A 13,724-nucleotide genomic window follows, 5' to 3' on the forward strand; every position below is an offset into this window, starting at 1 on the left:
GACTCCGCCCTCAGTGCTCGTCGCCCTGAGTGTGGCAGGAGGGTTGTGTCCCGGCAGGACCGTCCGTCAGTGGATTTTGAGGCTTGTGGGCAGGTGTGAAAGGGCAGCACTGACCCGGGTATTGAGAGACCTCGGAAAGCGTCAAGGTTGCTCAGTGTCGCACAGAGCTTCCCGCCAGTGCCCCATGGGTCCTCCAGTGGTCCCCTGGCCTCCAAGTGGCCCCTGGAGCATTGCGGGTGACCTCCACATTTGCACAAGTGTGCCGTGACGTGATGACGGCGGCCCGGAGAAGGAGGTGAATTCTGCGGGCAGGGCCCAGCAGCTGTCCTCCCGTCCAGAGTGGCTGAGGCAGAGACAGGCAGAAGAGCATCTGGAAGTGACAGAGGCCCTGGTGTCAGGACCGGATGAGAAAGTGGGGCCTCCGGCTCCAGAGTAAAGAGGCAAGCAGCCATCCAGCCGGGGTGATGTCGTGTGACTTCTGGGGGCAGTCAGGGGCCAGTCTTGGGCAGCTCCCCTGGGCCCTCCTGCACGCCCTGGAGAATCCTTCCTCCTCTGCTCCTGTGGCCTCATGGTTTGTTATTTGGGAGAAGGGGAACATAGAGAACTTCTCTTTCTGTAGAACCGGGGACGTGATAATGTCCCTGCCCCAGCGCAGCTGAGCTGCAGAGGCGGGACCTTGCCCACTGCCTCTCTCCAGAGCGTGACGTGCTGCTCCCCACACACCAGGAGCTTCCAGGCAGCCCCTTTGGCTGACCTTGCTCAGGGACCGAGCCACAAAAGCCATCGTATTTTTTTTATACTTTTTGTTGTTGTTGTTGTTGTTGTTGTTGTTGTTTTGAAGTAGGCTCCACACCCAACATGGGGCTTAAACTCATGACCCGGAGATCGAGAGTCACATGCTCCCCAGGCTGAGCCAGCCAGGCGCCCCAGTTTTTTTTTAATTTTTAAGTCATTTCTGTACCCAGTGTGGGGCTTGGATCCACAACCCCGAGATCAAGAGTTACACGCTTCACCGAATGAGCCAGCTGGGTGCCCCCCAGCTATCCTAGTCTTGACTAAAGAGCTTGACCTAAAGTAGAGAGAGAAGAAAATTAAGAAAACGTGCCCTAGAAACAGGGAGAATAGCTGTTAACCTCTTGGTATTGGCTTATTTTACATATTTTCATAACGCGATTTTCTATTTTTTCTGTCGAGTATCAATTATACTAGGTGTTGCTTTTTAATTTGCATTTTTGTTTTTCATTTACTGCCATTGACATTAAATTCTGATTTGATATTAAAGTTTACGTATTTACAGTATATGGATGGTAGGTATAGCGTTTTTTTTTACATTAGGATTCACTAATTCACTTTTTTTTCAAATTCTTTTTTTTTAATTATGTTAATCCCCATACATTATGTCATTAGTTTTTGATGTAGTGTTCCATGATTCATTGTTTGTGTATAACACCCAGTGCTCCATGCAGAACATGCCCTCCCCGATACCCATCACCAGGCTAACCCATCCCCCCACCCCTCTCCCCTCTAGAACCCTCAGTTTGTTTTTCAGAGTCCATAGTCTCTCATGGTTTGTCTCCCCCTCCGATTTCCCCCCCTTCATTCTTCCCCTCCTGCTATCTTCTTTTTTTTTTTAACATATAATGTATTATTTGTTTCAGAGGTACAGGTCTGTGACTCAACAGTCTTACACAATTCACAGCGCTCACCATAGCACATACCCTCCCCAGTGTCTATCACCCAGCCACCCCATCCCTCCCACCCCCCACCACTCCAGCAACCCTCAGTTGGTATAGCTTTAATCCGGACAGAATGAACAGTAACTAGGATGGTGAAGTACAGTCATGGCATTTCATAGCATATTGATACTAACATTTCATCCAGAAAGGAAAATAAGCTATAATTTCATGGGACAAATTCCACTATTAAAAATAAAAATTTCAAAAGTAGAACACTGTTAAAATCTAAGCACTCTATTGTTAAATTATAAAAGAAATACCAAAGAGGGTTAAATAGTCTGTAATCTTGGGATCTTGGGTTGATGACATTTTGTTGGTAAATGAAAGAGGAAAGTTTGGGACATAAGCTTAGGATATCAGTAGGACTGGTTTCTTTTTTTAGATTGTGGACTTGCAGATTACAAATCACTTGTAATGTTCATGAGTTCTCGTGCCCTCATTCTAAGGAGGTCAATCACAGTAGGCCAGTTGTAGACAGCTGTGCAGGTTGCACACTGCACAAGTCTGAGAGGTGCCCCATTGCCTGGTAGTCTCTGTGAAGGGTACCCCTGAGGTTGTCCGGTGCACCAGCCCAGGTGGGGCCCTGCATCTGGCTTCCATGTCTTGTGAGATTCTGTTTGTGGAAGTAAATATGACAAGCAGACTGTCACATCTCATGTTTCCGCCCCACCAGCTTCCACACACCAGTGGAGTAACTTTCCGAATCGGAGGAGCTCTGATTCTGTCTGGCTCTAAGCTGAACTGCCAGCACTGCTTCCCCCTCCTCGTTCCCCGGCTTCCTGCTCTCCTCAGAGAAGCCTGGGGGAGGGCGGCACGGAGCCGCCGGACAGCAGGGAGCTGCACAGGGGCGACCACCCCCCCGCCAGGTGCATGAGCAGGTGTTTTCACTGGAGGGGACTGCAGTTGAGGGTACAGCCCTCCAGCTCCCCACATGGGGCGCTGCCTCATGCCCGTGTCACAGGGAGAGGCTCGGACAGGAGCTAGTGGACATCCTGAGACGTTTTGAGTCAGAACGAAGTGCTGGTCTTTCTACGGTAAAATGTACAACAAAAAGCTTGCTTTTTAACTTTGTGGATATTGTTTGAGGTGTGAAAAGATGGAGAGTGCCCTGTACTGTGAGTTTTAGCCTACGTGGGAGGGAGGCCGTGCGGTCGGTTCACACTCTGGCTGGCGTTCTCGGCATTCTGCCGCTGATCCTCTTCCCTCGTGCCTGGAGGCCCTGCCTCCGAGAGGCTGCCGCTGCCTCCTGGGCCCTGGGATCCGGGCGGCTGCCCACGCTGGTCATGGCCCTGGCCACGTCACGCCTGTATGGGCAGCCCCTCCCCGCCTCCAGCCAGCCCCGGCCCCTTCAGCGGAGCCTTCCTCTTGGCGGGTGGCACTGTCCCAGCGCCGTGTCTGCCTCTGCAGGGTCCTCCCCCCCGACATCTCAGAGTGCCGCGCTGCCTTCCTCGAGTGCCTGGCCGCTCAGTGCCTCCGGCTACGCTCGCTCCTTCAGCAGCATCGCGCCCGCGCCCAGCATTGCAGGTACACACTGGCTTCTCCTGACGTCCACGCGCTCACCCCGCAGGCGGGGGGGTGGGGGGCCGCGTGGTGTGACGGAGAGGGGGCCTGGGCACCTCGCGCCCCTGCCGAGTGCTGCGGGAATGGGAACATGGCCTCTGCGGGGCTGTCGCGAAGGGCGCGTGGCTGTAGGATGGGGCGCACCTGCTGCCCACACGGACCTACTCCCCTCCCCTCCCCCGTGGCCACGGCGTGAGGGGGCGTGAGGGGGACACGGGCCTTCAGACCGTGCAGGCAGCCCCTGCTGGGAAGTCGATGGGGGAGACAAGAGTAGGTCCCACAAAGTGTGGCTGCTTCCCGCCTGGGTTATTTCTCTGTTACCCTAGACTGTTAGAAGTTTTTGAAGTGAGACATTTCGTTTAGGCTTAGAGAAGAATTGAGAATTGTGTGTCATAAAAACTTCAGGGGAATCTGAACCTGAAAATTTTAAGACTTTAAGGATATAAAGAGATGCAGGCCCAGACACTAACAAGACATGTGTCAGGTTTGTAAGTAGACAGAAATCTTAAAGAAGGAATGTTTATTGTTTAAAGACTTCTTCAAGTATATTTCTGTATTCCTTCAAACCTTGTCATCCAGACCTTCTGGTGTAAAGATGCCGTAGGAATTCCTTTAATACCAGTACCTAGGGAAGAAAGTCGTTTTGATATATTTTAGCATCCTTTTTTTTCCCCCACTCTGTAGTCAATTTATTATTTTATTTTATTTTAACCCCAGTGTTGTTGACATGCAGTTTCAGGTATAAATATAGTGATTCAACATATAGTTTAGCATCTTATTGAAAACAGAGCATCTGGATTATTTCACTCCTTCTAATGTTTATTTTTCCTGATGTTTACAGAGGAGATGTATATAGACCTTTACTACCTTCATGGTCATTTAGCTAAAGAGAAGGGGCAGAATCAAATCATTTTCCCTGTATCTCTGGCAGTTTTTATAGCATTTTTGCTTTTCCGATCAATGACACCTTTGCTAAGATTAGCGTTTGTTTGTTTGTTTGAAATCTGGGTGGCTAGGGGTGGAGGGGAGCTCCACACAGCATCTGGTCGCGTGTGCTACCCAGGGACACCGTGACAGCCACCACTTTGCCTCCAGCACTTCCTGTCCTGGTCGTGCTGGACTGGTGAGGCAGGCCTGGCAGACGTCCAGGCGTGTGCACCTCCCAACCGAGCCCTGGGCACACGAGAAGCTGGGGTTCGGAGTTGTTAGCAGTTTGGTTTTCTTCTCCCAGAGAGCCTTCAAACACTCCCCACGATGGAGGAACTGAGATGCCGAACGCTCAGCCCCCGGCAGCGGGGCCACGCACGTCCATCTCTGTCATGCGGCCTGGCGGGCTCATCTCAAAGCTGCGGGTTGTCGGGGGGTGCTTCCTTGAAAAGGGACTGATAGCTAAAGAAATAGTGGAAAGGATCTACACATGTTAGGCTTTTGACCTCGGTTAATGTGTTCCATTATAAGCTTGTCCCAATAGAATATGTGGATAGTTAGTTTTAACCTCGAACTACGGAAATGCTGTTTTCTCGGTGGCAGACTTGGGTCTGGCACAGTCAGCGAATTCAGCATCAGAAGTCCTGGTGAGGCCTCCACTGGGCACTGGGCACAGGCAGGTGGTCTCTGGGCGGGAATTCGAGAGAGCACTTACCCTCGTGTGGGGGTGCTTTACTTGGTGTTTCTTTCTTATCCCACAGTCTGCTGGTGCCGGAAGCACTTTGTACGCTTCGCCAAACACTGCAGTGACTTTTCTTCTCTGTCTCAAGAATGCCTGTGCTCTGTCTCCCTGCCTTCTAGGTAAACTGTCAGACATTAAATCGACGTGGTCCTCTGGCCCTGCCTCCCACACGCAAGCCTCTCTGTCTCATGAACTGTGGAAGGTGCCCAGAAACACTACTGCACCCACAAGACCACCTCCAGGGTTAACCAATCCCAAGCCTTCCTCCACCTGGGGAGCCAGCCCCCTCGGCTGGACCAGCTCTTACTCCTCGGGTACGCATCCGCCCTCTTGGTGTGCAAGTGGGGCAGGTTGGGGATTGCGGGGGCTCGGGGCCTGCTCTGCTTGCCCTTTAGGGAATGAAGATGCCTGTCATCTTGTCCTCTAGCTCTTCTGTAAGAACTGCTCCCCCCACCCCTAGAACCCAGGAGAGCCTAGGAGGGGTCAAGGGGCCCTGGACTCTGGGCAGTGTGTGGGCCCAGCGCTCCGGCTGCCATGGTTTCCGGCCTCTGCCCTGAGGCAGGCGGTCCCGGCCCTCACGGCACCTTTCGAGGGGCCACGCTGGGCCCTTCAAGAAGGCGCTTTCAGCCTTTGATATTTGCTTCTCCACAACATTTCACTGGAGCAAAGGGCTTTCTGGGCCAGAACCCAAACCAAGCCCCCCGTGTGAATTGGGGCCCGCATCCTGGCACCGCAGCTCTGCCGGCCGCCACCGGGGCCCCCGCCGAGCTGCAGCCGTGGAAGACATGCGCCAGGAGTTTAAGAAGCTGAGACTGGAACCAGCTACAGATCGTTTGAAAACTGCTCTGGGCCCGTCATGGCAGCCCTGTGGGTCTGCTGTGTGAGCACGTAGCATCTTAGAGCATCGATTCTCAGGGGCGTGGGGGCAGAGGAGAAGGGAGCTTCTGCCGTCCTCCGCCCAGGGGCGTCTGCAGGAATTGTGGGGCTGGGTTCATCAAACCGAAAAGAGAACGTGGGTTTTCAAAGGTTGAGAAAGCTTAGAGCATGCAGTGGCGCTCCGTGCTGCCACGTGCGTGGGCAGGAAGCCTCCGGGGGTCGTGCTGACGGGGCTCTCCCCCGGCTCGCGCAGGTTCCGCGTGGAGCACCGACACCTCAGGACGGACAAGCAGCTGGCTCGTTCTCCGCAACCTCACACCCCAGGTAGGGGCGCCCGCCATGCAGGTCACCAAGTGGGCAGGCGGGCGCTGTCCTTGACCGAGAGCAGTTCCTGCCATCCCCAATGCATGCCGGCCTCTGCTGGGGGCCCTCGCTCAGGGGCCCAAAGACGGCGGGGGCGGCCACAGGCAGACACGTCCGTGTTCCTGGGGAATTGTTCACTTTTTACTCTTTTGAGGCTTTTAAACAGAGTTGCTTGCCTTTAAATTATACCCACTCAAGAGTCATTGTCCTGTGCTCCCCTTTCCCGGGGTCAGGGGCTATAGGGCTGCCAGGAACCATGGGCCCCGGCTGGGTGGGCGGGAGGCCACAACCAAAATGGGGTCTTTTCTTTCTCCTGATTGACGGAATTCACGAAATATAACTGGAACAGCCAGGATTAAAAAGTACATGGTAAGGGCACCTGGGTGGCTCAGTCGTTAAGCGTCTGCCTTCGGCTCGGGTCATGATCCCAGGGTCCTGGGATCGAGCCCCGCATCAGGCTCCCTGCTCAGCCAGGAGCCTGCTTCTCCCTCTCCCACTCCCCCTGCTTGTGTTCCCTCTCTCGCTGTGTCTCTCTCTGTCAAATAAATAAAATCTTTAAAAAAAAAAAAAGTACATGGTAAATGACAAGGCATAAAAGATTAAAATCATAAAGTCATACATGCTAAGCCCTTTTTATTTATTTATTTTTTTTTTTAAAGATTTTATTTATTTATTTGACAGAGAGAGACACAGCTTGAGAGGGAACACAAGGAAGGGGACTGTGAGAGGGAAAAGCAGGCTTCCCGCAGAGCAGGGAGCCCGATGCGGGGCTCGATCCCAGGAACTCGGGATCATGACCTGAGCTGAAGGCAGACGCTTAACGACTGAGCCACCCAGGCGCCCCTGCTAAGCCCTTTTTAAAGACAGACCTTTTCCCAGTGGTTAGTACGCTCGGGTCATAGACATTTTCTTTGAAGAATGTCGTGGAAGAAGTCCCAGGAAGCTCGTTACCGCCCCTTTTCCTTCCTCCATCAGATCGACGGCTCTACCCTGCGGACGCTGTGTTTGCAGCATGGGCCTCTTGTCACATTCCACCTGAACCTGACTCAAGGCAACGCCGTGGTCCGCTACAGCTCCAAGGAGGAAGCCGCCAAGGCCCAGAAGTCCCTGCACATGTACGTCTCCTGGCTGCCGATCGGCTGCCCCCGGGCTGTAGCCCTGGCGGCGCTGGGCTCAGGGTGCTGTGGGAGCTCCAAGGTGTCGGCGGGGTCGGTTCCTTCCAGGGCTCCTGTCCTGAGCCTGCAGGCATGCCCTCTCCCTGTGTCCTCACATGGTCGCCTCTCAGTCTGAGTGTGCGTGTGTCCTAACTTCCCCTTCTCAGAAGGACACAGGTCAAAGTGGATTAGGGTTCATTAATGACCTCATTTTACTTTCATGACCTCTTTAAAGACCTGTCTCCAAAAACGGGCACAGCCGGGGTGCTGGGGGGGCTGGAGCTTCCATGTGGGGATTTGGAGGGGCATGATTCAAGCCGTAGCAGGTGTCTCGTGACACGTCTGTTTCTTCTGCTGTGGAGTTGCCGTGGCCATGCCCCCCACTAGGGACAGACCCCCTAAGAGCATGCACGTAAAGCACAGCCGGAAGGAAGATGCTCTCTCCACCAGGTAGCACCAGGCACGTGACGCGTCTTCCAGCCACCTCCCCCCACTGGTTACAGGACGCTCTTGCTAAGATGTGTCAGTGGATGTACTCAGCGACGGCACTGGGCCAGTGGGATTGCTGAATCCCACGGTGGTTCTATTTTTAATTCTCTGAGGACCCTCCAGAGTGGCTGAACTAACTCCCATTCCCATCAGCAGTGAGCAAGGGTTCTCTTCTCTACATCCTCCCAACACTTGTTATATTTTGTCCTTTTGATTCTAGCCATTCTAACGGGTGAGGTGAGATCTCATTGGGTTTTGATTTGTATTTCCCTGATGATGAGTGATGTTGAGCATCTTTCATATACCTGTTGGCCTTCTGTATGTCTTTGGGAAAATGTCTGTTTAGTTCCTCTCCTCATCTTTTAATCAGGTTGTTTAGGCCTTTTTTGTTGTTATTGAGTTACATGATTCTCTATATATTCTGAATATTAACCCCTTATGAAATAAATGCTTTGTGAATATTTTTCTCCATTCCGTAGTTTGGTTGTCTTTCATTGTATTGACAGTTTCCTTTGCTGTGCAGAAGATTTTTAGTTTGATGTAGTTCTACTTATTGATTTTTTTTCTTTTATTGCTTGTGCTTTTTATTTTAAGTTTTCTTTATGTAAGTAATCTCTACACACAGCGCAGGATTCCAACTCACAACCCCGAGATCGAGAGTTGCACGCTCTTCTAACTGAGCCAGACAGGTGGCCATGTGCTTTTGGTGTCCCATCAAAAAATCATTGCCAAGACCAATGTCAAGGAACTTTTTCCCTGTTTTCTTTCAGGAGTTTTATGGTTCCAGATCTTATGTTTAAGTCTTTAATCCATTTCAAGTTAACTTTTGTGAGTGGTGGGAGACAGGCGTCCACATGTTACTGTTCTGCACCTGTTCCTCCAGCTTTTCCAGCACGTTTGTTAAAGAGACTGTCCTGTCCCCGTTGAGTGCTCTTGGTGCCCTTGTCAAATACAAATCAGTTGTCTACGTGGGGATCTCTTTCTGGGCTCTCTGTTCTGTTCCACTGCTCTGTGTGTCTGGGGTTTTTTTTTGCCAGAATTGTACTGTTTTGAATACTATGGCTTTGTAGTATAGTTTGAAATCAGCAAGTGTGATGCCTCCAGCTTTGTTCTTTATCAGAATTGCTAGGGCTCTTTGGAGTCTTTTGTGGTTCCATGTAAATTTCTGTGAAGAATGCCACTGGAATTTTTATAGAGATTACATGGAACCTGTAGATGGCTTGGAGTTGCCTGGATGGTCTTGCATTTGTATCTTCTTCGGTTTTTTTCATTAAAGTCGTTTAGTTTTCATTGCACAAAGTTTTCACTTGCTTGGTCAGATTTATCCCTAAGTATTTTCTTGTTTTTTAATGCTGTCGTGAATGAGATGTTTTTCTTTTTTTCTTCTTCAAATAGTTCATTGTTAGTACATAGAAATGCAGCTGTTTTTCATTATGTTCGTTGTATATCCTGGAACTTTACTGAACTCATTGATCACTTCCAGCAGTGTTTTTGGTTAAGTCTTGAGGATTTTCTCTATATAAGATCACGCCATTTGCAAATAGTGATCATTTTACTTCTTCTTTCCCATTTGGATGCCTTTTATTTCTTTGTCTTGCCTGATCGCTCTGGCTAAGACTTCCGGTGCTGTGTGGAATAAAGATGGCAAGAGCAGGCATCCTTGTCTTGTTCCTGACCTTAGAGAAAACGCTTTCAACCTCTCACTGTTGAGTATGATGTTAGCTGTGTGTGTGTCATGTGCAGACGGCCTCTCTGACACGGAGACGTGTTCCTTCTGTCCCGTTTGTGGAGGGTCTTTATCATGAAAGGTCATTGTGTTTTGTCAAATGCTCTTTCTGCATCTACTGAGACAAGAGGACTTGAATCTTTCACTCCCATCAATGTGATGTGTCACACTTTGTGATTTGCTTATGTTGTTCAACATCCTTGCATCTCAGGAATAAATCCCACTTCATCGTGAATGTGTAATCCTTTTCATGTGCTGTTGAATTCAGTTTGCTTAATATTTTGTCGACAATGTTTACGTCTGTGTTCATCAGGGATATTGGTCTATAGTTGTCTTGTGTCCTGATCTGGCTTTGGTATCAGGATAACACGGGCCTCATAAAATGAGTTCAGGAGTGTTTCCTCCTCTTCAGTGTTTTGAAGAGTTTGAGAAGGTTTGGTGTTAATTCTCTTTTAAATGTTTGGTAGAATTCACCAGTGAAACCATGTGGTCCTGGGCTTTTCTGTGCTGGGAGGTTTTTGGTCACTGATTCAGTCTCCTTACTCGTTATTGGTCTGTTTGGATTTTCTGTTTCTTCATGATCCAGTCTTGGTAGGTCATCTGTGTCTAGGGATTTGTCCAGTTCTCCTAGGTTGTCCAGTTTGCAGGTACAGAGTCATTCTAGAAGTCTCTCAGGATGCTCTGTATTTCTGTGGTATAGGGTGTCATGTCTCCTCTGTCAGTTCTGATCTTATTTATTTGAGTCTTCTGTTTTTTTCTTAGTCTAGCTGAAGCTCTGTCAAATTTTTTATCTTTCAAAAAAACCAGCTCTTAATTTTGTTGCCGTCCTGCTCTTTTAGGTGTGTTCTGGGAAACACTACCATCTTGGCCGAGTTTGCCGGCGAAGAAGAGGTGAACCGTTTCTTAGCCCAAGGCCAAGCACTGCCGCCCACCTCTGGCTGGCAGTCCAGCACCGGGACCGGCCAGACGCGGCTGGGCGCCTCGGGCAGCTCCCACGGCCTGGTGCGGAGCGACACTGGCCACTGGAGCGCCCCGTGTCTGGCCGGCAAAGGGAGCAGTGACCTGCTGTGGGGCGGGGTCCCCCAGTACTCGAGCAGCCTGTGGGGCCCACCTAGCAGTGACGATGGCAGGGTGATCGGAAGCCCCACCCCACTGAACACTCTGCTTCCCGGCGACCTTCTCAGTGGGGAATCCATCTAGGACCGAGAGGACCCCGTGGGCGCCACAATCATCAGCACTAGGAAGAAAAGGCTGACCCTTTCCAGTCCGGGCAGCGCTGAGGACCCCGCTTGACCTGAGCAGCCCGGCAGCCCTTTGAGTACCTCTGTCCAGTACTGAAGACGAACCCTGGCCGCAGTCCTTGTGAACTGTTCACGAGACAGTGCGGGCTGCGCTTGGTCAGTGTCACATGCTAATGACAGGATGTTCCTCATAGCTTTTTATTTTGTGTTGTCTTATGTTTGTATGGTGTGTTGTCGTTTTGATTTTTTAAGTATAAAAGCTGCTTAGAATAGTTCTATCATGAAGGGCACTTTTCAGATTGTGGGCTGGAAAGGGTTATTTTATCAAGGGGGGCGGGAGGGAGGGAGACGAGAAAGCCTATTTAAAACGAGCCTGTGATGATTATGCACATTACCAGAGGCGGACCCCGTAATCAGGGGGAGCTGGTGTCCATCACTGGGCGCAGAGTGCGGGCTCTACGCGGCGGGCCTGGCGGCCAGGACCGGCGAGCTGCGCAGAAGCAGCGACCTGCGGCCTGCTCTCTGCTCCCACGGGTCCGCCTATGCACATTACCCTTGTTTCATTACTTTTTCATGCCATTTTTTTTATCCCAAAAAATATTTTTTAAAAGTTAAAAAAAAAAAAAAAAGACATATCAAACATGCAAATACTTGAATCCAGCAGGCCAATAAGGAAATGTGAACACTTGCCGCGTCGAATTCTACACTTCCAGGCTGACATCAGTGCGCAGAAACAGGCTCTAGGAAACATTTCTGAGTTCACAGCCTATGTGTGTGTGTGTGTGTGTGTGTGTGTGTGTGTGTGTGTGTGGAAACAGAAGCGTGTGTGTGCGCGTGTGCGCACTTTCTGTGTTTGTGTGTTCCGTGTGTGAGGGATTTAACTGTGGGTTTTCCCTTTTATTCAGTATATGCTTTTTTTTTTGGCGCATTGGTCAAATGTTTGTTACTATTATTAGCTTCTAACTTTGCACTGAGTGTCCCTGCCCTTCCTTTTGCTAATCCTATACATGAAAGAGAATTCATGGGACAGGGCCGGTGACAATTCATGTGTAAATGTTTACTCAAGGACTCTGTTATTGCGTTTAAAAATTACAGTGTATATCTCTGGAGAAATAATATGTATACCTACCTTTAGCAGCTTTTTATTGTGGACTAATGCAAGAAAATATTACCAGAGTATTGCACCGTGTTTCCATGTGGAATAGAAAGTGAGAGAGAAGACAACTGTTGCAGAACTGTGGCCATAGATCCTCGCGGAGAGCGGACGGCTCCGCGGGAGGAACAGAGACAAGCACTTGGACGTGGGTGGTGACCGCTTTCGGAGGGGCCCGTGCTCAGGGCTCCCACCTGTTTACAGACCTTTTTTTCTCCTTCAGACTTTAAAATAAAAAAAAATTTTAAAAAGGAACTAAAAAAAAAAAAGAAAAAAAAAGAGACTTCCGTGGTAAAGAAACCTATTTTCAGAATGCAGATACGCTACTTCAGAGCTCTGGGATTGAACAGTGTCGTCGCTTCCCTCCAGCCATCGTTGTGGACTGTCGATTGTCCCCCTTCGTCGAGGTGACGAGACGTTGTGGTCACTGTCTTGCACATGCGGATGCGCTCTCAGGAAAGCCAGGGTTCCCGAGGGGCAGCTCCACACCATTTCATGTATTTTGTAACCCAACTCCTAGCACTGAAGATGTTATTAAAAAACAAACAAAAAAAATAAAGAAAAAAAAGAAAAAAGGAAAAAAAACACAAAGAAGAAAAATACCTAATCTCTAATGTGTAGCAGTTACATATTTACCAAATAACGGACTCAAAAGAAATAGATGTTTGAAGAGTGCTTTATATATTAAAAATTGCTTTATGTTTTAAAAATGATCAATGTTTTGATTGTTTTGCAAGAAAGACAGACAATGGAGTAACATACCCTCAAGTATGTTTAAAAATATATGAACATTGTGCTCCCTGCCTGCTTGATCAGGAAACTTGTGCATTACATTTTTTTTAATTAGCTTTTTAATGGTTTTATCAAAACAAAACAAAAAAAAGAACAAAAAACAAACAAAAACAAAAAAACAAAAAAAGAAGGTCCTGCAAAATTGCAGTTCAACAAAAGCTGGTTTTATAGAGGATCATGAACTATGCACAAACTGGGTTCAAGACTTGTTTTCTCAAGTTGAGTCGTGTATTTAGCTAAACAAACCTTCCTCAGAGTAATAGCATCTCATTGCCATTACATGCGTTCTATATATTTGATGTATATATGCTCACGTATGTATATCAAATATATGTGCGTGCGTGCGTGTGTGAGCACTAGACAGCTTCCCATGCTGCCGCTTAGCATCGAGTTGTAGAAAAACTGATATTTTAAAATTGGGGATGGAAGTAAAGACTCTGTTTGTTTTTGTTTTTTGTTGATTTTTTTTGACCTTTTCTTTTGAATTAAAGATGTCTGTAACTCTGAGATTAAAAAACAAGTTTGTGGCTTTTAATGTTTTTTCCTCATAGAATGTGATCGTTGAAGAACATGCACCGAAAGTTGCTTTCAAAAGTACAACGCTTTGTTGAATCTTAATAAATTGCAATTTTTTTCTTGGCTGTTCAAATAAATGTGTTTTTTATTTTTCACAGACAGATATCATCGATTTTCACTGTGTATGTACTGGGGGAGAGAGCTGTCCTGTTGTTTGTAACGAATTCCCTGACTCTTCAAGATATCCTTGGCGTTTACGTTAGGTGATTAGATGAACTCTGAATGTCTGTTGTTTGGCTTATAATTTTATCTTGTGGTTTGTGGCTTTGCAGTTCCCTCTGAAACCTTACTACCGGCCACGGAGAGGCGCAGCAGAGCGTGAGCCCGCCGCCGCCTCGCGGCCGAGACAGAGCCAGGCCCGCGGGCCGAGTGCCCCCGCTGAGGACCGT

The 13,724-nt window shown here is 48.9% G+C and overlaps 1 protein-coding gene across 7 annotated transcripts in view; it reads left to right on the top strand.

The window, feature by feature from the left end:
* The window catches only part of TNRC6C (trinucleotide repeat containing adaptor 6C), a 148,860-nt gene extending 135,430 nt beyond the window's left edge, over positions 1-13,430 (top strand). For 5 of the 7 annotated variants that reach the window (XM_078066168.1, XM_078066171.1, XM_078066165.1 and 2 more), the window contains 5 exons: positions 3,144-3,260; positions 5,085-5,279; positions 6,095-6,165; positions 7,180-7,319; positions 10,413-13,430. In XM_078066168.1, the coding sequence (XP_077922294.1) occupies positions 3,144-3,260; positions 5,085-5,279; positions 6,095-6,165; positions 7,180-7,319; positions 10,413-10,773 (884 nt within the window). In that variant the 3' untranslated portion in view covers positions 10,774-13,430. The remainder of the gene's footprint in view (positions 1-3,143; positions 3,261-5,084; positions 5,280-6,094; positions 6,166-7,179; positions 7,320-10,412) is intronic. The other 2 variants (XM_078066167.1, XM_078066169.1) reach the window with 1 other exon arrangement.
* Positions 13,431-13,724: the final 294 nt, after the last annotated feature.

Source organism: Halichoerus grypus, chromosome 2 (genome assembly GCF_964656455.1).
Source record: "Halichoerus grypus chromosome 2, mHalGry1.hap1.1, whole genome shotgun sequence".
NCBI classification, from domain to species: domain Eukaryota; kingdom Metazoa; phylum Chordata; class Mammalia; order Carnivora; family Phocidae; genus Halichoerus; species Halichoerus grypus.